The sequence below is a fragment of the Gavialis gangeticus genome, unplaced genomic scaffold (assembly GCF_001723915.1).
Source record: "Gavialis gangeticus isolate Ggan-Ray unplaced genomic scaffold, GavGan_comp1, whole genome shotgun sequence".
In the NCBI taxonomy this organism is placed as follows: domain Eukaryota; kingdom Metazoa; phylum Chordata; order Crocodylia; family Gavialidae; genus Gavialis; species Gavialis gangeticus.
The window spans coordinates 10488798-10515426 of NW_017729022.1; the positions used below are offsets into that span (position 1 = coordinate 10488798).

The 26629-nt window shown below is 42.0% G+C and overlaps 1 protein-coding gene and 1 long non-coding RNA gene across 6 annotated transcripts in view; both read left to right on the forward strand.

Annotated features, from left to right (window-relative positions):
• Positions 1-26629, forward strand: part of CNTN1 (contactin 1) — a 615999-nt gene that overhangs the window by 363343 nt on the left and 226027 nt on the right. For all 5 annotated transcript variants that reach the window (XM_019514585.1, XM_019514588.1, XM_019514584.1 and 2 more), the window contains one exon: positions 9593-9720. In XM_019514585.1, the coding sequence (XP_019370130.1) occupies positions 9660-9720 (61 nt within the window). In that variant the 5' untranslated portion in view covers positions 9593-9659. The remainder of the gene's footprint in view (positions 1-9592; positions 9721-26629) is intronic.
• Positions 24958-26629, forward strand: part of LOC109295643 — a 14385-nt gene continuing 12713 nt past the window's right edge. The window contains exon 1 of the long non-coding RNA XR_002096797.1: positions 24958-25124. This is a non-coding gene — a long non-coding RNA (uncharacterized LOC109295643). The remainder of the gene's footprint in view (positions 25125-26629) is intronic.

The window sequence follows — 26629 nt, forward strand, 5'->3', positions numbered from 1 at the left end:
GGGCATCTACATAAGACATTGACTACACAGTAGACTAATTAGCTGCAAAGTAAACATTATATGTCTACATGTGTGCATCTATTAGGCTGGAGTAAACTAATTTGTAAATACAAGTACTATCCTGCTGCAGAGTAAAAAACTCCACAGCAATGCATGTACAAACACTGTCCTGGCTGGCCGGGGCCCAAGGGTGCTTCAGTGTGGGGGCTGCCTGCTAGCTAGCCCCAAGTTGAAGTGCCCTTGTGCTCCAGCCAGCCCCTCTGCAGCACATTGAGCTGGGAGGAGCAGCCCTGGCCTGGCAGGCTGAGTACCTCGGACCACCTGGCACTAAGGGCTTCTCTGACCCGGCTCAACACGCTGCAGTCCCAGGGGCACATTCGAACAGTACACCCAAAGTAATTAGCTCAGGAGCAGTAAGCTCTAGAGTTTATTGCTTTGCATTAATATGCATGTGTAGACACACTGGTCTGTCGTTATGTATAGGGCATAATGTATTGTTGGGGAAACTTGTGTTGTGACAGAAGCTCCACAAAGCTACGGCCATGGTTAAAGAAAATTGAAACATCAAAACATTCTTATCACTTTGTTGTTACTTCAGATTGATGGGTTTTTTACAGGATCATCAATGGCTGTATAATGTGGATGAGAATAAGAAGACTGAGCTTGTTTTTACTTAGCTGACCCCTATGATGCTGAACACCAATAATTCCAGTGGGCAAAATCTTCAAATCTAAGTTTTATTGTTAAAAATCTTAGTGAAGCACATAGGCAGCGACCATTAGCGAGGTGCATTCAAGAGAATGCTTTATGACTGCTAGACAGTTAGATTTATTATGATAAAAAGCATGCTGATTTGTTTTTATTAATATTATGAGCTTAGCCTCTGTATAGTTAGCGTTACATTAAAGAGTGGATATAGATGTTCTCTGAATAAATCAGATTCAGTATCTGTAAGCAATTGCCAAAGAGCCTAGAAGTACTGTTTTCAGATTCTAGGCTGTTTACAAAGTGTTTACTCCAATTCAGTAGTTGTTTGTCACACAATTATATGTTGTACTTAAAGGTAGTGTTGGCTGCCAAGAAGTGTGTCTTTGATTGATGGGCAATCACAGACTTAACTGTGGGCATGTTTAACTATACTTCTATCAGGGTAAATGGGAGAAGTTAAATTCCCTGAAAGAGTAAGATAGTGAAAGCAAGAGAAGCTAGCACTGAAGATGCCCAGCTGTTAGGGCAAAATGGTAACACGAGAGTCTGAGTGGGGGTTAGGTTTCTAAGTAATTGACTTCCATGACAAGAGGTCATTAGCAACCTGACAGACAGGCATTTTCTCAGAAATAAGGAAGGTTTGAGTTAAAAATGCAGGTTCAGAAGGTCACAGACAATAACAAAGAAGAGTTAGTCCAGTAGTAATATCACAAAAATCTCTTGCCTCTTGTAGATTTCCTGGACCTTCATGGCCACAACAAAACTCCAACCCTACAGCAAAATGGAAGGTCCAAGGATAAAGAATCGATATAGCCAGAAAACTTAAAAAAAACAGACAACTATAATTTTTTTCTACCTCTTTTGGACCATTGCAGGAGGAAGGGTGGGGGGTTAGATTTTTCTGGTTCAAATAATGCAGAAGACCACTATCTTTCAGGAAAAAAATCTCCTTGGAGTGATTATTTAACTCAGTCTAATGTCAAAACTTAAATGAATAGCTGGGGGGGCAGAGGAGAATTTCTAGCAGCCAGCTTGAGTAATGCAGCTCTTACGATTTTTCAGAACCCTCTGAAAAGAGTCTTGACTGCATTCCTATGCTGGATCCTTCTTTCATCCATATGCTTGCTACCCTGATCTTTTGAGTATTTTTTGTGTGCCCTCTATTGCCCTCTCCCAAAGGAAATTGCTTTGGAGTGGAGTCATAGCACAGTGTCTCAGTACAAGTCAGTCGCATAACTTGTGACTTGTAAAGAACCTGAGTATAGCACCCTGCTCAGTGTTTGCCTAATAAACAGTCTGCTCCTACAATCAGGCACTACGTTGATTTGGAAACACAATAGAATTCTTAAGGCTACAAATGTGGGGATTAAAGGGAGATAAAGACCATCTAATGTACAACAGACATCATTAGTTTCATTAAATTAAAAAAACCAAACAAACGTAATTGGCTAATTAATTCCAGGTGCTATCACAACTGTTAAACTAACTCATTTTTTATAAATTGTAAATGATGAAAACTGCCAATTCTTCAAAGCATATCTAGAAAATGAACAATTAAATGCCTACCAAAATCACAAGAAACTGAAATAAAAAACAAATACAAAACACTGATTAAGTTGAAGTAGTATGATGTTCCTAAAAAGCTTTGATTATAACAATAATTTTCTTGTGAAGTATTGCAATTATGCATATTCATGTTTTGAGAAAGGATGGAGAGCTGGAGATGTCCTTTGGATTATTTTATCTATTTATAGTATAGTCTGAATGGAAGCATTGGTAGGTCTCTAACCACTTCCAAAACATGAATATGTGTAATTATAATAAGATGCTAGTAAATGATGATGGCAACAAGGAGCTTGATTTACCTCTGTTGGCTAAATATGGCAAAAGTAGAACTTTTTAAAACCTTCCCACCATGTACTCTGTCATCATTTACAAGGCTATTCCTCATGCCTAGGAGTCACAAACAGGTGTCATGGGTTGTCATGACTACCCTGATATTCCCATGTACTGAACAGAGGGGAGAGCGGGAGCAACTGATTGGGAGGAGACTGTGGGGAGGTTCTTGTACGGTAAAGGTTGAGAATCACAACTGCAGTGCCCTTCCCATCACTAGCTGCAGACTTGAAATTATCTTTCATTCCTCCAGTTACCTTCTCTCCTCACATTCGGGCTTTCATAAAATGTTGTTGCTTTCCCCTATAACATTTTTTTTTAAAGCTGTGTAGTCTTTTCTGTGCTTCCTGCCAGACCCCCGGTTGATATATCTTTGCCCGGAACTACCGTAAACTTCATCTCAGGCCTTCCTGCCTAGACTCCCAGACTCCTGCCAAGACTATCCGACGGGCCACAAACAAAGTAATCTTCCTTCCCTGCTACTCTGACCCTATCACTATTTCAGTCTCTTCATTGGTTTCAACTTTTCCTGTAGAAATATAAATTCGTCTTAGGTTTCTATAAATTTTACCATGCCTACATCTCAACTCTCCTTGCTGCTTACATCACCCCTTTCTCTATGACCTGTGTCCTCATTTTGTGGACTCCTGTTTCTCCTCCTCTTACATTCATGATTTTTACATTCATGATTTTGTCTTCCACAGTATTCTGGAACACCTTCCTTCTTCCAGTTCCCTAAAGGTGTGATCCAGCTTGGTGTTGGATGAGCCTAACTGGGAATTACTTCGTTTTGAGGCACCAAATCAGCCACAAGTTTGATCCTGCCCCAGTGACCAGAAATCTTGGTAGCACCTATATTCATTGAGCACCTAGCTTTTCAATCAAAAGAATCCCTAGCTGCTTCCAGTTTAACTGTAAATCAGTGCCTCCCAAACTTCTCCCTTTAGTGCTGCAGCTCTTTGCCATGCCTGATCAGGATGTTGGTTCAACTGCCCACTTTGGCCTTCACTAAGTGGTTTTCTGCCCATCTTTGTAGGAAATGGATGAGTTCCAGAGAGCTAAGTAACAGCAGTTCTCCCATATTCCAGAGAGTGCAGTTGTAGCAGGCTTATGTGGAAAACAAAATAGTCAAAAGGGAAATAAATATGTTAATTAGCATTAAATAGTACTTAAATCTGACAGTGTAGCAGTGAAACACTTGCTGTTGTCTATTCATTATTTAAAATCTGTTTATTTGCTAGAATTATTATATGTTGCTATAAGAAAGAGATGTTAGTAAGAGAGAGAAAGGAATATACACAGGCACATAATTGCTGTGACTGTACAAAAGGGGAAAGTGAGTCTCACTGATGACTGCCCTTTTTGTAGGAGAATGCTTTTCACTTAGGTTTTGAAAGGACTCTTACTCTAAAGAGAAAAAAAAGGTTCAGAACTGTAAGGCAGAATCCTTTGATCCTTAATAAAATAATAGACATACTGCAGCCACAATCCTGTCTCTCTCAGTACTGCAGCTAGCTGCCTTAGATAAGTTTGAACTGATGCTTGGGCAGCTGGATAGTAACATCATGCTCAGTCAGACTATTCTAGTCCTATAGACTGTCACCTGTGCACCATCACGTTTAATAGCAGAGAGCTCTACTGACGTTAGCCAGAACAATATATCAAAATGTTTTACTTTTTTTCCACAAGCCAAGATGAATCAGGTTTAGATGTAGTGTATATGCAGTTCTTTTGGCTAAAATAACTGAAATAAGGGAATACTTTTATATCCTGGCAGGGTGTCTTTCTATTCTCACAGCTGAATAAATGCATGGGGATTTATAGTCACAACTCCCAGTACTCTTAATGAGATCTGGCTGTGTTTCTGCCAAACAGGATGAATATCTGGAGAGCTAAGGGGGAAAGAGAGCTTTCAGAACTGAACCTGATTTCTGTAAAAATCAATACTAGAAGAGAGAATGGAAGAACCTTTGGCCTGTAAAACGCCTGTAATTTTATGTATAAACACAGTCTTATTGTTAACTTTGTTTAACCCATCAACTCTTTATATTCCAATACAGTTATTAGGTGATGATCCAGTAACAAAAGGATGAGTTACTATGTAATTACCATTGCTCCTTGTATTACCATTTGGTTGCTGTTCAGTGAAGTGCATCATTTAACAATAACTGTAATTTAACTCATGTCACCACTGAGCAAACATTCTGGAATAGTTAATGAGCAAATAACTTAATTGTGTGATAAGATTAATAGGAAATGTTTGGCTTTACTGACAAATGCCAAAAGGCTGTGGGAGAAGTGGAAAGCGTTGACTGATGCTACCAGTGATGGCTGCTTTAAAGAGGATGAGCAGAGCATTATATCCATGTCATGATAATAGTTTTGGAATTCAATCATATCTGCTATGAAGTAGTCGGGTCTTTTAAATCATCACAGATACCTGCTCTTGTCATTTTGGATTGCTGTATTGGTTGGTTGTTGGTGCTGTATACTAACATTTTACAGTTATCTAAGAGAGACTTCTTCATATTGTCTTCAGGGCAAAAGAGACAATAACCTGGATTTGGAAGAAGCTTTAGAGCCATAATAAAGGCAGTAAGGGAGGATATTTTGAGTGAGAAAATATTCCATGTAGGGTAAATACATATTCAGAGTGTTGTTAAAATTTTGTTTTTCTTAGGGCCCATTTTCAAATAAGCCAGAATTCTCAGGGCTCTTGTTAGGTTCCTGTATGTTCTAGGATTGTAAGAAAGTAGGGCTGGAAGGGACCTCAGAAGGTCATCTAGCCCTGCCTGGAAGTTGTGTGCTGGAGAGGCCAGGCCCTTTTAGCACCACATCTGAGCAAGACCTGGATGTCGTGATAGACAACAAAATGAAGCCACCAATGTGATGCCATAGCTGGCAACTAATCAAACACTGGCATGCATCTACCAGTGCATCTACTGAGTAGGGCTGTGTGAGGCTTCAGACAGAGCTTCGGATCCAGAGAAGCTTCAGATGCTTCGGGGTCCAAAGCAGCACATCCGGGTCGAAGCGCTGGCTTCGTTAGGCTTCCCTGTGCAGGGGTTTGGGGGGAACAGCACCGCAAATTCTTGAAAGTAAAACTCATGTCACGTCTAGGCGTTACAACAGCTGCAGGGATGGTGGCCCCTGCTGTGATGCCTGCCAGCTGTCAAGGAGATCTGTGCAGGGTGGTTCTGGGGCCCTGCACCTCTAGCTGCTGACAGGCAAAACTCGTGCCAAGACTTGTCTTTGTCTTGAGGCAGTTGATTGTCTGTATTGATTGTTTCCTCTCCTTAGCCTGGTTTTGTAGGTGCTAATTGATGCTCATTAAATCATTATGTAGTAGCTAGGTCCTGTATATTGAGCTGGTCCCTGGTCCCAGAGTGAATCATGATTGATTGATTGGTAACTGGTAACACAGTAGCTTAGCAGCCAGGCCTGCAGTAGTGTCTCCTGCCCCAAGCCAGACAGTCAGTCACACAGCACCCATGGCATGAGTTTTGCTTGTCTGCAGCTTGAGGTGCAGTTCCCCCTAAACCCCTGCACCAAACTCCTTGAAACTTGGCAGACTGTGTGGCCTCAGTAAGTGCTACCAGCACTGCAGTTTTGACACCCCCCCGTGGTGTTACACACAGCCCGTGTTACACCCCCCCGTGGTGTAACACACAGCCGGGACATGAGTTTGGCTTTCAGGAATTTGGGGTACAGTTCCCCCCAAACCCCTACACTGATCTTCTTGAAACTTGGCAGGTCTCATGCTCTCAGCTGAGGCTACCATTCCTGCAAGTTTCATCCAAATCAGACGTAAAACAACAAAGTTACAGACATTTCATTGATTCCCCCATTATACCCTATGGCCGGATCTCCGAGGAGGCTCTGAAGATTCAGCCGAATCAAGGCAGAAACCTGGTCTGGAGCTCCAGATCAGATCACGGCCATCCAAAGTGGCAGGATCTGAAGCCAGATCGGATCACTGCCGACTCACACAGGCCTACTACTGAAGCATCTTGAGCAAGGATGTGTCATCCTCCCTCTCTACTCGGCCTTGGTGAGATTGCAGCAGGAATACTGCATCCACTTTTGGACACCGCACTTTAGGAAGCATGTGGAGAAGTTCGAGAGAGTCCAAAGGAGGGCTACGCACATGATTAGAGGCCTAGAGACAAGGTCATATGAGGAGAGGCTGAAAGGCTTGGGAGTCTTCAGCTGGAGAAGAGAAGACTCTGAGGGGACTTGGTGGCAGCCTATAAGTATACAAAGTGCATAAATGAGGGACTGGGGAAGCATCTATTCACCAAAGCCCCCCAGGGGAGGACAAGAAATAATGGGCACAAGGTGATTGAGGATCGCTTCAGGCTAAGCCAGGGGTGGGCAAAATACGGCCCGCAGGCCAGATCTGGTCTATGAGGCCATGCTGTCTGGCCCGCAGGGCCCCTAAAAAAATTAGAGAATTAGTATTTATCTGTCTTTGGTTCCTGTCAAAAATGACAGGAACCAGAGGCAGTAGGACCCAGGGGAAGCCCAACAGGCTCCTGCAACACTAGGGCCTGCCTGAACTCACCCCGCCAGCAGGGGCTTGTGGTCTGGGACCATGTGGCTGCACCACACTGGAAACTCGGGGGGGGGGGTAGGGAAGGAGAGTGAAGGAGCCCAGGGAAAAGTGGCTCCTCTCCCACCCCGTGGCCAGAGCTCCCTGCCGCAGCCACTTGCAGCCCATGCAGAGCTGTCCTGACCAGGCCCTGGCAGCCCCATGCAGGCTGTGAACGGCTGCAGCATGGGGCACTGGCGATGGGGTGAGTGAGGGGATGCTATTCCCCATGCTCAGCATCAGCTTGTAACCCACTCCCACTGTCAGCCTGGGCCCCACACCGGCTCTGGGCTCACCTGTTGGGGCTGTGCCACGGCAGCAACAGCTATGGCCCCCTGCTTGCCACACCGGGCACTGTTGGCTGCTGCTGCCTGCCTGGAGCTCACGTGCTGGGCAGCCCAGAGGCAGCAGTGGCAAACACTGCCTGGAGCAGCAAGAGGGGGGGGCACAACTGCTCCTGCCATGGTGCAGCCTCGATAGGCGATCCTGGAGCCAGTGTGGGGCCCAGCCCGGCAGCAGGGGAGGGTTACAAGCTGGTGCTGAGGGTACAAGCTGGTGGTACATGTATCACAGATTGGGAGGGCTTCTGTTTCTAGATAGCACAGAATCAGACCTCACTTTTTATTTTATTTTCTGCAAAGCCCCATAATTTTTCAGTGGTTTAATGAAAATATATTAGCCAGCTACTTTTTTCTTTACTACAGCTTACAGCCACTCTACGCTACCTCCTATTAGACATCCATATAAGATACAGAACGTTTTGATAGTGAATCATCAGTAGCTCTGATATGTCATGCAAAAGTATTCTTTAAGGACAAACCCAAGGAGCTGAGACAGAGAAAGAGCATTTGTATTTTCTAAAAATCACTGTGTAGTAAAAATTTTGGCATGTGAAAAGAGAAGTTCCTGGTCTTCAAATAAAAGCCAGAAGACATCAGAATCACCAAGGCATGACAAAACAAACTGGAAAACAGTATGTTGAGAACTGCAAAGGAGAGTGCTGATAACACCCTTATTATTTATTACAAAAATGTATACAACAAGAAAAAAGAGCTTAATTTTATATGGAACTCTTTTAAGAATTAATATTTATTAATTTTTCCAGTATTCTTTATTTTAATTTTTGAAAATATTAACTGAAAGGCATTCCAATTTTCCCTCACAACATATATGTAATGAAATGCAATTTGGAAAACCCATAAACAGAAGTAAACCAAATGGATGCTGTCAACACATAGCTAGGCTATGCAAATATTGCCTCAGTGAGTAGGAAATATACCTTGTTCACAGGTCATAAAGTATCTAGTGACAGTGCAGAACCAATCATCAGAAGAAAGAAGTGTGAACAAGATTTGATGGATGTAAAGGATGCTTTATATACACTTGTCAAGAAATCCATTAAACAAACAACAGATTACCCATTTCAAAGACTATGACTCATTGCCCCAAAGATGTAGATAACAGCTAGCAGGAAAGAAAGCTTCTAATCTAAATGAGCACAACTTACAGAATTTTGGGCACTTCCAGAGTCTGGAATCAGATATGTAAAAGAAGCTATGTACTCTTTCAAATGGACTTTGCAAAAAGTTAACTGGCTTGTAGTATAACCAGTATTATAACAAGGTTGAAAAGAAAGCCTAAACCTTGAGTCAGAGAGTAAAAACTTGAGTCAGAGAGTAAAACTGAAATCTTTTCTCAGGTTTGGGAGCAACCCAGGAGCGGGAGATAGTTAGGTATGTGAGTCTGAAATCAGGCAGAAGGCAGGGTAGAGATGCACCTTGCATCAGATGTGATGCGATTAAGTGAGCTCTTGCTCACAAAAGCTTATGCAGCTCTGATTCAGTTAGTGTAAACGTTGCACAAACAAGGGAATTCTGCAGGAAATGTAGTGTGCTTCTGTTATGTTCTGATGTTCCTAGTAGTGGCACTGAAGTCATAACCAGGCTTATTTGAAGTGTAAGATGCTACACATGGAGAGTAAGAGTTACAGGATTTGGGGCTTTTTAGTTAGCTATAAACTAAACCTTTTCCTAATCCTTCAAACAAGGGTGTATACAAATGGGGTCCAGCCAAACCTATCCAGGTTTTGGTTTTCTAAGATGGGCCAAAACCAGAATTTTTAATATTTAACCCTTTCCAGATTTGGGGAGGTCAGACAAGTGATTAAGTGCTCTGAAACCCTTAGGTGGTAGATGCTATAAACGTATGCATTGTGTTTATAGAGGGAGGTCATTCAGTCAATCTACACCATTTTGTAATGTTCTATATAATTTTAAAGACTATCTATTCTGTGTTAACTCTTTATAGAGAAAATATAGTAACTTACAGTATAGGAACTGCGAAACTGCCTAATGACAGAATTATTCACCTCTTTGCCTTTTTTCTTTTTCTGATTAGGTGCCATTAGTTTTCTGAATGTTCTTGTGGCAGAATTATTTTTGAAATAATCATCTCTAAAAAGAAGATGAAGATGTGGCTCTTAATCGGTCATCTTGTTACAGTGCCTTTCATCTTCTGCCTGTCAGGTGAGATGACCTCCCATTTTAGTGAAATGAATTAACTAATTTTTTCAGTTCTATTCACTTCAAGGTCAATGCTGGTATATTTAATGGGTGAATTTATTTGTGCAGATGTGATGAAATATTAAATTTGAATACCAAAAAAGAAAATGTTTTACAGATTAACTAAAGCAGAAATAAAAAAAATTAAATAAAATTTGATGCTGGTTGTGACCTTGCATTTGCTTCTGAGTCTCTGTAGTCTAGTAAATCAAGTGAATCCTTTCTCTTGATTTACAGTATTTTATTTATGTAAAACTGTTAGAGACAACCATTTGCTTAAAAGAATGAAAAGATACCTGAAGGAGGAGAGACTGAAAAGTTTGGAGCAGTTGTGCTGTGGATAGCTTTTGGAAAAGAAGAAAACCTTAAAATCACACTTGCTAACAGAACCATATGGTGGTATTCTGCTATTTTTCTTGTATAATCCAGTGCAGTGGTACAGCATATATTGATTTTAATTGTAAATTGTAAATGATTAAATTGTACATCAAGTAGAGATGGGTCCCATGCCATAACAGATCAGATTTTTAGGATTCAGATTTCTAACACCTCAAAGTTTGGGGCACTTAGAACCAAAATTTTAGTTCAAGCTCTTCACAGAGGCAGGAGCCAGCTACAGGTTTCCTGGCTCAAAACCTAACTACTCAGCTTCTAGAAGAAGAAAGGAATTTGGGGTCAGGCAAAGGCCCATTTCAAAATTCAGTTCTACTTTAACCAAATGCCCTTTATTTCCCCCACAAACGATACAACAACTCCTGGTCCTGTAGTGCCAATATAGGAGAAACTCCTTTTTTAAATCCAAGGATATTTAGATTTTAGAAGAATAAATAAGTTGTGCATCACATAAAATGGGTTCAAATGGCTTTTGGTAAGTTCAGGTACTGTGTGCAAATAATTTTGTGAATTGTGTTACTTATAGTAAGCCAGATTGTGGATCTTGTACTGCACTAGATACTTTACTGTGCAATAGAGCAAATTACTGTATAGTAAGCATCACCATCTACACGTTCAGACCCCTACTGCACAGTAATTTGCTCTACTCAGCAGTTAATATGCTACCTGCAAATGCAAGTAGCAGATTAACTGCCAAGCAATTACTACACAGTAAGGCATGTGTAGATGGCTGACTGGAAGCAGATCTGCTCCCAGTCAGCCAGGCAGCAGGGGGCAGAAAATTGCTCCATGCCCCCAGGAGCTGCCTACTGCTGGGGTGGGCTCTACCACCAGAGCCTGGATGGCAACAATGTCCTGCTCCTCAGTAGCAGGGGGCTCTTGGCCCTGGATCCATGATCACAGAGCAGGGGCGGGAACTCCATGCTGTGGTGCAGGGAGACATTGTCCCCGCCTGGGCTCTGGTGGCAGAGCCTGTCGCAGCAGCAGGCAGCTCCTGGGGGCAAGGAACAATCTCCTAGCCCTTGCCAGGAGACAGCTGTCACCTGGCCTCGTGTTCCCTGCCAGCCTCTGCACTAGCACCCTGGGGTAACCTACAGTTCCCCCTGGCTGCTGTAGCAGGGAGAGCAGCAAGGGAGTAGCCTTCTCCAATCTGCTTCCAAATGCTCACGTGTGTAGATGCCTGTCCAGGGTGCCCAGAGTAAATTACTCTGCAGTAAAGCCATCAGCAGCATTTGCACATGTAGACAGGCCCACTGAGACATTTACCATGGAACCAATTAGTCAGCTCCACAATAAACATCTCCACAATAAACATTATAGACATACCCACTGGCTAACAAATTGGGAGGAGGTATTCATAGTATAGCCTAGTGCTCCCTCCACTTTTAAGTAATTGTTTTCGCTATTTTTCCCCTTTGTGTTATTTATGGAATTAAATCTCAAAATAAAAATGGTGATTGGCAATAGGGCTGTGCAAAGCTTCGCTGATTCAATTTGGCAGAGATTCAATTGGCAGAGATTCAATTTGGCAGAGATTCAGCCCAATTCAGTGGCCAAATCTCTGATTCTGAATCGAATCAGGAGATCCTTTAATCTCTCCAAATTGAATCAGAATCCTCTGAATTGATTTGGAGAGATTTTGAAAGGTTTAGTGATTCAGACATAGACACTAGGGGTGTGCAACATGGGCCAAATTCTATTCGGATTTGGATTTGGCCTGAATTGGAGACAGTGATTCAATTAGTTGATTCGGATCATTGTCCTGATTCGATTAGGTCGAATCCAAATTGAAATATTCGATGCTGATTCGGAGAATCAGCAATTCAGCCATAGACACAGCTTCAAATTTTACTATACATACTTTGAGGTACCAGGCACAGCTTGTGAATGCTGTGATGCTGAGGTGGATGGAGTGTCCCACAGGAGTGCAGGGGGGTCCCCCGCATATTCAGTAGTGAACCCAGAAGTGGACTGAAAGTACTTCTGGTCCACTTCTGGATCTACTGCCATGCATGCTGGGGACCCCACCACACTCCCATGGGACGCTCCATCCGCCTCAGCATCTCAGCATTCATGAGCCACCTGGCACCTTGAGGTATGTAGAAGAAACATTTAAAGCTCTGTCTATATCCCAATCTTCAAATCTTTCTGAATCTCTCTGAATCTTTAATCCAAGATTAAAGGGTCTTCTGATTCAATTTGATTCGGATTTGCAGATTTGGCCACTGAATTGGGCCAAAACTCTGCGGAATCGAATCAGTGACCGAAGCTCTGCACAGCCCTAACAGACACAGCTTTAAATGTTTTTCCTACATACCTCAAGGTACCAGGCAGCTCAAGGTTCACTTCCAGGTCTGCCTGGGAGTGTGCTGGAGGGCCCTCCCCTGCACCCTGCCCCGGCTTGGCAACTGGTGTCTCTTGGGTCTGGGGGGACACCCGGGGTCCCCTCGCAGCCAATAGCTGAGCTGGGGGGTGGGGGGCCTCCGCATGCTCCCTGGCGGACGCAGAAGTGGACAGGAACTACTTCCAGTCCGGTTCCGGGTTCACCGACGAGCATGCGGGGGACAACCCCCCCCGTGCTCCTGTGGGATGTTCCATTCGCCCCACCATTGCAGCATTCACAAGCTGTGCCTAGTACCTCAAGTTGTGTAGAAAAAATATTTAAAGCTGTGTCTATGGCCAAATCACTGATTCTCTGAATCAGCATCGAATCTTCAGATTTGGATTCGGCGCAGTTGAATTGGAGACAGTGATCCAAATCAATGGATCGAATCATTGTCCCCGATTCAGGACGAATGCGATTCAAATATGGTCCATTTTGCACACCCCTAATTGGCAATGTCATGCCAACCCATTGCTTTTTAAGACTGCCTTTCCAGAAATAACTTTGTAGCTCAGAGGAGTACAATTAGATTTAGACATAGGAACATGAGTATGTTCCCAGTAAACATTCTGGGTGATCTTGTACATATTACCTTGTGTCTCAGTGCAGTGGAGAATATATTAAAATCTAATGAAAACTAAAAGGTTAAGGATGTTTGAACTTAAAGCTTGCTATGACTATACATCTCAGGCTCTTCATACAGCTTTCACTCAGTCCAGATCTGTGGGTCATTAATGATGCAGAGAATAAGTTGTTTCTTATTTTCATTTAACCCTGGGCTCTTTCCTGCACAGAATATGTAAAAAACAATCAGTAATGTTACACGTGCCATTTTAAATAGCCCTGTCATGATTTTTGTCTGATTTGATTGTCAGGTACTACAACCAAGTAAATGTTGGACTTTGTGTCTTAATTTGGTTGTAAAAGTAAACTACCTAGAACAAATATTCAGCTTTTTTTAAAAGACACCCCCTAGATTTATTAATGTATTTCTTTATTTAATAGGTGTGTTGCTATAAGTGTTAGCAAGGGGTTTTAATATGCCAAGTACTTTAAAAACTCATACAAAGCTTGTGCCTACCTTGAATAGCAAGTAAGTTAAAAATATAAATGACAGAGAGAGGAGAAGGAAAATATAATAAATGTATTTGCAATTTTATTATGCATTTATCATTATTATAATTATAGCTAAACTAAGTGTTAGCCTTCCTTGTCTATTATTAGTTAGTTTCATGTAAGCCTAGCAGGAGAGGTGGGTCCTGTAGGGGGATTTGGAGTCAGGGACAGGAGGGGTACTGGCCTCCCAAAAAAGCTGTCCAGAAAACAGTAATTTTTTTATTAAAGATTTCTACTTTTGCTTTTGTTCCTGTGAGAATTAAACAAAGACATTTTTTGTTTTTTCTTCCAAACCCTAGTTGACTTTACCTCACACACATGCTTCAGGGTAGCCAGTAGGCCACTGGATAGAGCACTTATGGTATATAGGACACTCACAATCAAGTTCCTATTCTGCTTGATTTAGAATGGGGGCTTGAACCTGGGTACCCTACCCACCACTGGCTTTCTCTAGGGGGTGGAGGTGGGTGGCACCAGAAGTGAGTAGCTCATGCAGTTCTTTGTTTGGAATTCTTCTACTTCATATAAGTAATTAAATATTCAGTTAGAGGGAGAGAGACAGGCTTCATAGTCCTAGTAGTATTTAGATCTTTGTTGCGTCTTACTCAGAGCTAAGCATTGAAGTTGAGCTTTCATTTCTCAGGGAAATCATAGTTTCATAGTGCATAGGGTTGGAAGGGACCTAAACAGATCATCAGGTCCAACCCCCTGCCCTGGGCAGGAATGAGTGCTGGGGTCATAACACCCCAGCCAAGTATCTATCCAGCCTCCTCTTGAAGATCCACAAGGTAGGAGAGAGCACCACCTCCCTTGGGAGTCCATTCCAGAGCCTGGCAGCCCTAACCATAAAGTAATGCCTCCTGATGTCCAGCCTGAACCTTCTCTCTAACAATTTGTGGCCGTTATTCCTAGTAAACCCTGGTGGTGCCTGAGGGAACAGAGCCTCACCCAATTTCCGCTGGTCCCCCCTGTGAGTTTGTAAATGGCCACCAGATCCCCTCTCAGCCTTATATTATGGAGGCTGAATAGACTCAGGCCCTTCAGCCTCTCTTCGTAGGGCCTGACCCACTGCCCCTTGACCATGCGAGTGGCCCTCCTCTAGACCCTCTCAGTGCTAGCCACATCCCTCTTGAAGTGTGGTGCCCAGAGCTGGATGCAGTACTCCAACTGTGGCCTGACCAGCACTGCACAGAGGGGAAGGATCACCTCCCTGAACCTGCTTGTGGTGCATCTGTAGCTGCACAACAAGGTGTGGTTAGCCTTACTGACTGCTTCCTCACACTGGCGGCTCATGTTCATCCTGGAGTCAACAATGACTCCGAGATCCCTTTCTGCCACTGTGTTGACTAGAAGGGTGTTTCCCAGTTTATAGGCGTGTTGCTGGTTCCTTCTCTCTAGACACAGTACCCTGCACTAGTCTGTGTTGAATTCTATCCTAGTCTCATCTACCCACCTCTATCATCTGTCTAGATCTAGCTGGATTCTGTCCTCCCCTCCAGTGTTATTTAAATCTTACTTAAATAAAAAAAAATGTTATTTAAAAAAAGATTGTTGATTTTTATCCACCAGTCTTGTGGATAGGCTACTGACAAAAGAGACAGAAATGGGTCTACCGCCCAACCTTCTATTTTCTTGCACTTTAAAACATAAAAACAAGCATGTATCCCAAAGTCTGTCTGGCTACTTGTGACAGCCCAACATAGATTCTCACTTCTACCAGCTGGGGAGACTCACAAGGTGGAAAGAAGGTGATACACAGTTTGGCACCAGGTTTTCTTGAATTTGTTGAGTTCTCCAAGTTTCCCTCAAGCCTATACCCAATATTTATAGATGGCTGGTTCTAATATTCTAATAAATGAACTCTGATTGGTTTTATTTAAATTTCCTTGTTTCACTGAAACTTTGAAACTAGACTAAACCAGATTTCTTGTGGACTTGGAAGGTGTCAATTTGTTGGGATTTATATCCTTGGACAAGTAAACAGGAGGATTTCCTTCCCCATTGCAGAATGCTGCTCAACACTGGTCTGTTTCTTCTTCACCTTAGTTTATGGTCTTCTCTGACAAGGCTGTTTTATTTTTATAAATTATCTAAGCATCTTAACAAAAACATCTTTCTATTATGACAAAATATCAACTAATGTATTTGGTTACATCGATCACTACTACTAATATTTTAAGATAAATCTATGACACAGTGTATTTGGATTATTTAATGTATGGTCTTCCCTTATAATGTCTCCTTTCAGGCCCTTTGCTTTGTTTAATTGTGTTTAGTTAGACATGTGAATTACTTCCTTTATGTTGCTGACCAAGTTAGTTGTCAGATTTGCAAAGGTCCACACCACAGTCACTCAGAAACAGGCTTTGGGGCCTTCTGCACTTTGGCCTAGGCCCTTGAAAATGTCCAAGCAATACCCTTTGGTGTTGACCAAAAATTCCATCCTAGACCTGAGAAACCTTGGCTATGGTTGGCTTGGATATTAGGAATATTTAACCTTAGCTTGAATATCAGGGAATCCTAAAAATAATCTATTTTTGTTACCAAGATGGATTTGAAGAGGACATGCTGAAAGCTTTAAATACATGGACAAAAATAAAAGAAGATTATACAGAAGTATCATCAAAGTAAAAAGGACCTTCCATGGGCAGGCCAAGAGAAAGGAGACATTGAAAATAATGTGCATATGTGACAGGGAAGATGATGATGTCAGAAGTAACAAGGCGACGTGGAGAGTGAAGAAGGTGTAAGAAGAAAAACCAAAAGTTCAGTTTTATAAGAAGACAGCCAAGATTTGAAGTGGGGGAAGAAAGGTTGGCATTGAAGGTGCTGATTCACTAAAACCAAAAAGTTGTGCAAAAATAAATTAGTGTCAGTTTCACTTAGTTCAGTTGGTTTTCAACAAAACACAATCTTCTGAAAAGCTGCCTGGTTTCCTGCTATCTGACCTGCCGAGGAATCTGCAATTTTACTGTCTGAGGTCTGAGACAGTGCCCCACCCCTCCAGAAACTACCTTGTAGTAAAAAACCCTGGGGCTTTCAGCTTCTAGTCCTCCAGAGTACCCTGCTATGAGGCTGTCCGAAGGTTGGGAGCACTAGGACTTCCAGGTCCATGCCGTAGTTATGAGCAATGGAGCTTTGAGGGCTCCAGTCCTGTAGCTGGGAATTTGGGAGTCCAAATAATCCCTGCTGAAGATGGCTTCCTACAAAAGTAATCTAATGGGACGCCTAGAAGCTAGAAACCTTGGAGTTTGGCATCCCAAGCTTAATTCATTTTAAATTTTCAAACAAATTATTTGGATTACTTTTAAATGTATTTTATTTTAGATTTTTCCTCTCAAGGACATGATACAGATATCTGCTTTTTGTTCCAAAATGAAATACTTTTCTTTCAGAACTTTGGTATTTCTTACAGAACAAAAATTCTGACTTTAAGGTAGTTGAAAAAAAAAGTTAAAGACAATTGCTATCACTGTCTATTACAGAATCTCATAAAAATACTGTCAGTGGGAAGCCTGTAATTGCGTGGATGAGCAGACGTTATCTCTACATGAATCAGTGTAGCTGATGGGCAGGCAATGAGATAGGAACAACATATATTTTCCAGGTAAATCAGTGCTTGGAATTGAGTCTTGCAAATGTAAGTTACTGAAAAGCTGTAAGTAATTGTGGTTTTTCACGCCCTGATCCCCCTGATAGACAATCATAATGAAGACCTGTCTTTCACAGTGCACTTTGAGAGACTCAAGGCAAATGCAAACAGCAAATCACTTCTTGAGGAGAGTGGTGATGATTGGCAGTCCAGCTGTCAGGGATATTTCATGTCTGTTATCAATAAGATGTGACATCCTTTTATTGCCTCACATCTGGGTTCTCTTCATACCATCTGGAACATTTCTGTATCAACTATTTCAGTTTCACTTCTACATAGTGTTTTGTTTTTTCGATATTTATTTTAATCAAGCTGCTGTCAAACAAACAGGTCAATGGCCCAAGTGTTGCCTTGACACAGGGTGATGCAAATGAAGATTCCATTTTAGTAATGGGTTTATTTTTATTCTCTATCCCCAAATGGCAAATGATAAAACCTAAAGATCTCTTTTTATTGTGTGCATGAATGCTATATTATATTTGGTTAGAAGTGGAATAAATAGGATGAAAGATCTAATGGGATGTGCCATAGTAATTCCCATGTAATTAAAGTATTCAAAACATTATTTGTAATACAGGTGTCAGTACTGTAGAGTACTTCAGTAAAGTAACCTGGGGGTTACAGTGGACCATAAACTGAATATGAGCCAACAGTGCACACTTCTTGCAGAAAAAAGCCAACGGCATACCTGGTTGTATTAACAGAAGCATCACCTTGTAAATCAAATGATTCTTCCTCTCTCTTCAGTTCTGGTGAGGCCTCACCTGGAGCACTGTATCCAGTTTTGGACCCTACACTTCAAGAAAGATGTGGACAGATTGGAAAGAGTCCAGCAAAGAGCAACAAAAATTATTAGAAACTTAGGAAGGATGATTTCTGAGGAAAGTCTGAAAGAATTGGGATTATTTAATATAGAAGAGAGGACAGGAAAGGACAAAAAGGAAGGAGGAATGGGGAAGGGGCACATTGATAACAGTCTTCAAATACATGAAGTGTGATTACAAAGAATTTAGAGCCGGACTTTTCTCTGTGGCAGTAGGGGACAGACTAGGAGCAATGGACTCAAGCTGCAGCAGAGGAAGTGTCGGTTGGAGATTAGGAGGAACTTTCTGTCTGTGAGGGTGGTTAACCATTGGAACAGGCTACCCAGAGAAGTTATGGGATCTCCATCTGTGGAAATTTTTAAGAGCAGGTTAAACCATTGGCCAGTAACTTTTTTCAAGCTGTTGGCTGAAACAACCTGGCTCTGGTCTGACACAGGCCAGGTGGTTTCTGCAGCACATGAACAGCGGGAGGCTTTCCCTGCACTTCCACTGAAGGCGTGCAGCTGGGATCTGCTCCCATGCCACTGCTCCCCAGCTGCAGTGCAAGTGAAGCTCCCAGCTGAACGGGAACTGTGCTGTGGCCAAGCTAAGGTTTATAATTTTAGGGAATCATTTTCAGAAGGGCTGAGGTGACAGAGGCACCAAATAATATTTTCAAAGTGATTTAGGTGCTTGGGGGTGTTGGTTGTAGCTGTGTTGGTCTAAGGACATAGGCAGACAAGGTTCTTTGGATAAATCCTTTATTAGACCAGCTAAAATAGTTGTAAAAATTCTTCTTTGCAAGCTTTTGGGTGCAAACACCCTTCTTCAGGCAGAGACATATGTCTTACTGAAGTTGATACAATGACATGGGGGAGTTAATGGAAGAAATGGAGCACTGTGAATTCACACTCTAGCTCACTGAGCGTACACTCTCCATGTGCATTAAGCATGCCTTTGAAAACAGTGTAAGGTAATTATACTTAGTGTTCATTATGAATGGCCACACAAAAAGTTAGTGTGTAAGCAATGTTATACAGCAAGCAACGTGCTGTATATTCACATCCAAGCTAAGGGCTGTCCACCCACGTATAGTTCAAAGGCTCCTGCCTGGGCAGCACTCTATGCATTGCTCCTGGCATTGCTACAGCCAGGATCTCCAGCCTCCCACTCTATCCTCCAGCTTCTGCTACCTGATCCTGCCCCTGGGGTCAGGGCAGCACAGCCTGTGCAACAGGGCGGGTCTGGGACTTGCCCGCATGGGCTGGGGTCAGGGAGTCCAGCCACTAGTAGGACAGACCTAACCTATTATACATAACTTCCCAAATGCCTCTTTAAGGGCTGGGGAATGCCAAGGAATAGCCACACCTGTTCTGAGTAAGGCTGGCAAGCAGGTGGCCTACTGAGCAGGGCAGAGTCCAGCTAGGAGACTTTAGAGAGCTTCATAGATGGAAGAGGGGCAGAGGGGGTTGCAGCCTTACTGTGGAGAGTGATTAGGGACACACCACTTGAAGATTTCCCAGCCTCTTTCCTTGAGATGAGTTGAGAGATTTTTGGTTTTTGGATGGACAGTTTTGTTTTCATTTAAAAATAAACCTGGCTGAAAGCGCCGGAAACTATCCCAGGTCACGGCTGTCATTGCCTAAAGTGATGGATTAGGGACCTTTGAGAACAAGTTCTTAGTTTCCTGTGTCACTTTCAAGAATGGGACTTAGGCTTCTTTATCATTTGGCCACTTTTAAAAGTTTTGCCATAAGTGCCTGACAGACAAGTAGCTATCATTAAAAACTCTCACAGTGAATTTTTACTGGCATTCTTGTGACAACCCCATAGACAAGCAAAGAACTCACTTTTTACAGCCATTCCTCACTGTAAATGTACAGAAATCTCTGTCCTGTATCTGTTCTTTAGACCAGTGGTTCTCCAGCTTTTTGAATTCGGGGCACCCCTTATGGGACTTGAGGCACCTCTCCGTAACTTTTGTAAATTAAGTGGCACCCAGTTTCAGAAACTAAATGATATATAACAGAGTACTCTGTATATTGCAACGCAGGCAATGCAGTTGGGGCATTGGCCATGCGGGGACAAGCCTGAGCCTGCACTTATGTATTTTTCTCCTTACATGTCACTTATCTCCTCATGCCTTGTGGCACCCTTCAAAGGATCCTTGTGGCACTGCTGGCTGAGAATTACTGCTTTAAGCAAATAAAAGTTGCAATGCTATCACTTTCCATATGCACTAAATTCACTTTTAAATTGGGATAAAAGAGAAAATTCCACATCAAATATATGACACCAGAGTTAATCAAGGACTTTGCTGGAAAAATGGGAGAAGATTGTGGATAATAGCAGATTTCCTATCATTGTAATACGCTATTATGTTAAACAATAAACTACTACATAAGACAATTCAGTCACGTGGTCTTTTATGAAGTAGAATTATTGTTCTGGGTGTTCTTTATGCCCAGGTGCAGAAATACTTTTTGGACCTAATATTCCTTGAGCATTTAACTGACTTTCAGTAATATCTGAAGAGGATGGGAACTCTTAAACAGTATTATGAGGTGCCTGATAGTATTTATGGACACTGACACATTTCTAATAGCACTTGAGCCCCCCATAAATGTTAAGTGCAGCATTTCCCACTCCATTATGACAGAACTAAATACCATATTTATTCAGATTCAAGACAACCCCAAATTTAAGACGCCCCTCAATAATTAGATTCTATATATGGAAAATGATAGGTTTGTTATGATTTTCGGTGTATAGAATCTTATTAGTTAAGGGGAGGGGGTCATCTTAAATTCATCCCTGCACCAGTAGTGGGGGGAAGTGCTGAGGAATGCATTGAAGGGGTGGTAAAAAGTCTAAACTCCACCTCTTGTCCCCCCACCTAGTACCTGCACCCATAACCATCTTTCCCCCTGGCACCTGTTCCCCTTGCAACTGTGCTGGGCTCTGGCCCTGTCCCCAGCCAGGAATCAGCAGTGGCAAGCCAGGGGCAGAGCTGGAGCCAGAGCTACAGCAGCTTCCCTGCCACTGTGCAGTCTCCCCCACACTCCCTCCACACACTGTGCGGCTTACCCTACAAGGAAACCCAGCCTCAACCAGGCAGTAACCATGACAGTAGCTCTGGCCCTAGCCTCCAATTCTCAAATGCAAGACGAGCCCATCCCCCAACCCCTCATGTTGCACAGAGGGAAAATAAACTCATCTTGTATTTGCGTGACTACAGGTAAATTATATTCTAAATTACATATAGACTGGATTTTTTCCAAGGCAGGAGCTTCAAAGGTGCCTATTCTGAACTGAAAATTGAAATCTACATTATTCAAATATTTTGTCCTACAGCATGATATAATTCATAATTACTAAAGATGGGTAAACATTTGCCTCTGAAAATAAGAACTGGGTGAGTTCACTTAAGATCTATATATTTCTTCTCTTGCATTCTTGTTTGCATCTTACAAGAGCACTCTGTGTAGCCGTGATGGCACTTGACATTTGTAAATAAATAATCATGATGTGCTTCATGAGTGTAATGCTCAAAAACATCAAAGTGTCTGGCTTATCTTCCCATAAGTCGAGCGGAGGAAGCTTTTGGCTCTTTTCCATAACAGCTTCTGTTATGGAAAAGAGCCAAAAAACTTCTCTAATATTGAGAAATCTTATTCTATATAACATTGGATGTAGTGTCTCATCAGATTCTCAATATCAAATTTTTAGTGGCAAACTGATAAAACAGAGCTTGATGATTTACAACATGTACAGCAATGAATCACCCCATACCTCTTCCATACCTTCATACATTAAAATTCAAGGTTAATCTAGCTGTGTGTTGTGTCAGCACACCTTTGGCCTTTTGCTACACAAAAATCTCTGACAGAATACTCCAGCAATGGACAGATCAATACCTATGAGCCTAGTACCAAACGAGTGTCTAGAGAGGTAGTATACAGTCGTTCATTTCTAAATGTGGAAATTTTTTAGAAATTACCACCACAAGAAATGGTTCTGGGAAAGGGAGCAGTATGGGCATTCTCCCTGTAGCTGCCCCCTTTCCCCTGCTCTCCTACCTTCGCCAGACCAGGAATCAGTCTAGAGAAATGGTGGGGAGGATGCTCCACTCCAGATGCTGCTCCACTGCTCCTGGTCTAGGGGGGGAATGGAGTGGGGCACTTCAGAGCCAGCACTTGCAGCCCATTGTGTGGAGCTTTTGGTGCAGGGCTCTGCATGTGCCACGCAGGGGGAGCTCCATGCAGCCCCATGCATGGGACTGTGGGCACATGGCTCTAAAGTGTCTTGCAGGGAGATCACCCGCCTCCCACACCCACAATATACAAGATCTCACAAGGGAGATCTTTCAGGTTGACACCTAAAACAGATGACAGGGAATAGAACACTCTAGATATACCCTGTTCATACACACTCCCTCTAAAGCAGGGGTGGGGAAAATACAGACTGTGGGATGAATTTGGGCTGCCAATTGATTGCATCTGGCCTGTGCCCGTCTCCGCAGCACTGTGCATGGGGCTGGGCCCCACCCAGTTCATTCCAACAACTTGGGTGACGTAGATATTGGGTTAGGGATCCTAATATGTTTTGTTTTGTCATCTCTTTCCCAACGTAGTATTTAGTTACTGCCCAGTTTTGTGTGTTTTAATTTTAGGAAATTAATAAGAACGTATTGGAACAGAGAAAGCGTGCGTGCACGCACAGACACAGAAACCTACCAAAAATATACTAAGACAATATTTGATTAATTTGGTCAAAGTGACCTAATCTTAAATGCCTGTCTTTCTAACCACCAAATTTTTCCATTTAATGGCTTCCAATTCTAATACCCAGTGTGGCACATGAGTCACTTAAAAATCTACTGCATATACAAGTGACAAGTCAAGGAAGAAGTTTTCTAAATTGTATAGTTATTCTATCTTGAAATTGAATGTGGGCATTTAGTGTGCATTTCAAGGAAAATGTGAAAGATCACCAGTCAGACCTATAATAAGAATAAGAATAATAACAATAATAGTTGAATGAAATAGTTGTGCTTACTGTTAAATCTGGATTAGCTATACAGGAATTTCATGTTTTCTGTTATAAAAATGTGTGCTTCTATGCCATGTATCACTTAACATCAGCCTTCTATAATAGACTAAAATGACCTTTCATAGCTGCTTCAAGAAACATATATATAATAGCTCTTTTATAAATCAATATATACAGAAAAAAAGAAGTAAAAACCTCTCATAAAATGCAGGAAGTGATGGCATGTGGCTTCTCAATGAGTTTTTACAAAAATAGAAGAATAAATATTAATAGTAAGCTGGGACAATTTTAATGGCAAAGCTTTGTCTGAATATATAAAGTGAATTGAGATCCAGCTAGACTAACATGGTTTGGTGACTTATCACTTGAATGAGACAGATGAGGAAATCATTATAAACACAACTAGTAAAATTGTAGTAGATTATTCCCATGGGGTGTTTTGTGATTTCTTCTGCTTTCCTATATATCAAATTGGATAGATGATTGAAATGCAAGAATGGGCATAGTAGGTACAAGCAGCAGCCTGCATAAGTAATTTAATTACACAAATAGACTGCAAGATTACAGATGATTCAAGTTTCTCTACAAAATAACTTTCTATATGAAATTTTAAGAATCTGCCCACATACTGATCACAAGGTCCATGAAAGCTGTCATTTGAGTAAAAGAAAATAAACATACCTGAATATTCATTTCAAAGTCATTTATAATTTATATTAGCTTCTTTTTCCGTTTTTTTTCTTTTACCATTCCTATTTTTCTTTAAACTCATTTATGATTCCTGAATAAATTCTTCTTTACTTTCTTTTTGGAGATGTGTACCCTTTTTAGATTACATATGTAAGTCATGTTCAGAAGGAACTGAAATTGGTGGTAAATTCTCTAAAATCCTTAGGAATTCACTGGAAATGTCTTTTTTGGCAGTTTATGAACCTGTTCTTCTGTCTTAATAGCTTAAGAAGCCTGGTTATGATCTCACAGTGGCATAAATAACATGTCATTTAAACTATCCAAGTGTAAAACCAGTGTGAGATCACAATCCTTAGGCACTTAACCCTCATCCATTATCATTAAACCATAACCGTTGTTGTTCTCATGGGGTAACTTGTTACCCCACAATTTGACATTGTTGGTCTCATTGTTATCCCACCCACATAAACAAAATGGAATCAGTGACAACAGTATAAAGTACCAAAAACTATTTATTAAATATACAGATTGTTTGAAAAAATATTTATGATGATTTGAGCCCAAACTATTATTTAACTAGAACTATGAACAAAATTTAAACTTCTTTTAGAGTTTCAAAATGTGAATGAACAATTTGCTAAGTTTGCAGTTCACACTGTTTTCAAACTAACAGTTACCTCCAAAAACCTTTCCAGTTTTAACTAAATATTGCATTCCTTACAAAGCAGCAGTGATATACTGTGATTCACACAAGCAAATCACTTACAATCTTCGCATCCGGGTTTTGCGGTCATCTGTCCTTGGACAAAAAGCAAAACATCCACTTATGCTTGCAGAAGGCTCTATTGGGGTGCATTGTGGCAATTTTTAATTTAGGGCAGTCATACCAGATTTGATGGACTTAGACAGATTACGTGTATCCATCATTCTTCATTTTCTTTGTCCATTGATCAACTGTTGTCCAAGTTCCTGAAGAAAAAAGCGCCATCTTCTTAAATGTGATCTTTGCTTCTAGTTTGCTTTTTGGCTTAGCCAAATGATGAGGCTGGCAATGGCAGCCACATCCAGCATATTGAAAAATAGTGTCATTGGACCCCTGTTGATTTTCTGTCTGCAGGTGGTCATATAGACTAAGTGGTCAAGGTTATCCAACCCACCCTTGTTTTTATTGTCATGGGTGATGTCCAGCTTTCTTTGCTTTCCACCCACAGACAGGTCATGGTGCATGCTTGAAAGCAACAGCACAACTTAGGGCTTCTTTGGAACATAGCAAACTAGAGTGAGTTCTCCATCAAAAGCAAAAATGGATGAAAAAGTCTCCCATCTTCGATTTGCTTGCATTTTGTTTGGGATATCGGCCTTTTTTTTCTGAATCGTACCCACATAGGTCAAATCCTGCTATAGCAGTCTTTCTGCCAGGTCAGTACTTATGAAGAAATTGTCACCCACAATATTTCTTCCAGTTTTGTACCAGGGATGAATCAATTTTTACCTTGGCATGGAGCTTCTAGTTGCTTGCCTGGGTAGAAGTCTCCAGACAGGGGGAATGATGTTGTTGCATCACAGCACTACCAAATTTTCAACCCATATTTGGCAGGCTTGCTGAGCATATACTGTCTGAAGGGACAGTGACCCCTTAATGCAATGTGCTGCTCATCAACCATCAGGCGTATTCCTGGAATATACCATTTCCTGAGCTGCTCCACAAATTGTGCCCAAATATCTCTGAAGGCAGCAAACTTGTGCACTGCTTTCCTCTCCTCACGTGTCAGTTTGTTGTCAAATCTCAGGTAGCTGGTGATTTGACAGAATCATTTTAAACTCATGGTGGCACAGAAACAAGGACACCTGGTGCATTGCTCCCACAACTCCTCCAGTGCCTCATGACCACTGTGGTATAGACCACTCAGCAGTAGGAGGCCAATGTAGGCTTTCAGCTCTGTTTTGTCCAGCTTTTTCCACTCCTTTCTATTTTCAGGATGACTATCATTCCGCTCCCTGAATCTTCTTTCTGCCTCTCTGTTTGTTTCTCTTATGATGACAGTCAGGATATCTTGTGTGAGAAACAGGTGGAACGTTTCCACCACTGTGTCTTTATACTTTCTCTTGTTGCCCCAGCACTTCCATGGACTATGTCTTTGGCTGTTCTCTGATGACGTATTAGCTGTGGACTTTTTTCCCACACTTTGCCATACCTGCCTCTAAAGGGGTCATCATCTGCAAAGTTTCTGGGAGTGGTGGCAGTGGTTCTGCTCCATGTTCTGCTGTAGGTCTCCTCTGTCTTCCATGGTGGCTCTGAGCTGGTCTTCTTCTCTTTGCCACTGGGAGTGTTGGCATCGCTTCTGCTTGCGGCACCAACTCCTCATCTGAGCTGGATGAAGCTTCCACAGATGCATGGTCTTCTTGCTTTGATCAGTCTCCCATGTCTGGAACAAAGTCAGCATCCTCACTGCCTTGGGATAAGGTTTCATCAGTTGATGTGTTGCTGCCACCCCTGGTTACCTGTGCAAGACAGACTTCAGCACTGCATGTATGCTGTCTTCTCATCCTGGACTGCAGAAAAAAAAGAAAAAATTGATTACTGCTGAATGCATATAAATAACAATCAAAGACAAGCTTGTCCACCTTTGCTGTCACAGAAGCAATTCTGCCCTGTCCTATGGCAGTGCATGTAGTGCCCTCTCCTCCAGGCACAGAAGCCAGAGACCAGCATCATCCACCCTCTGCAGGCAAGCTATATGTGGGAGGATGCTGTTTGGAAACAACACATGCAGGGGCTTATTG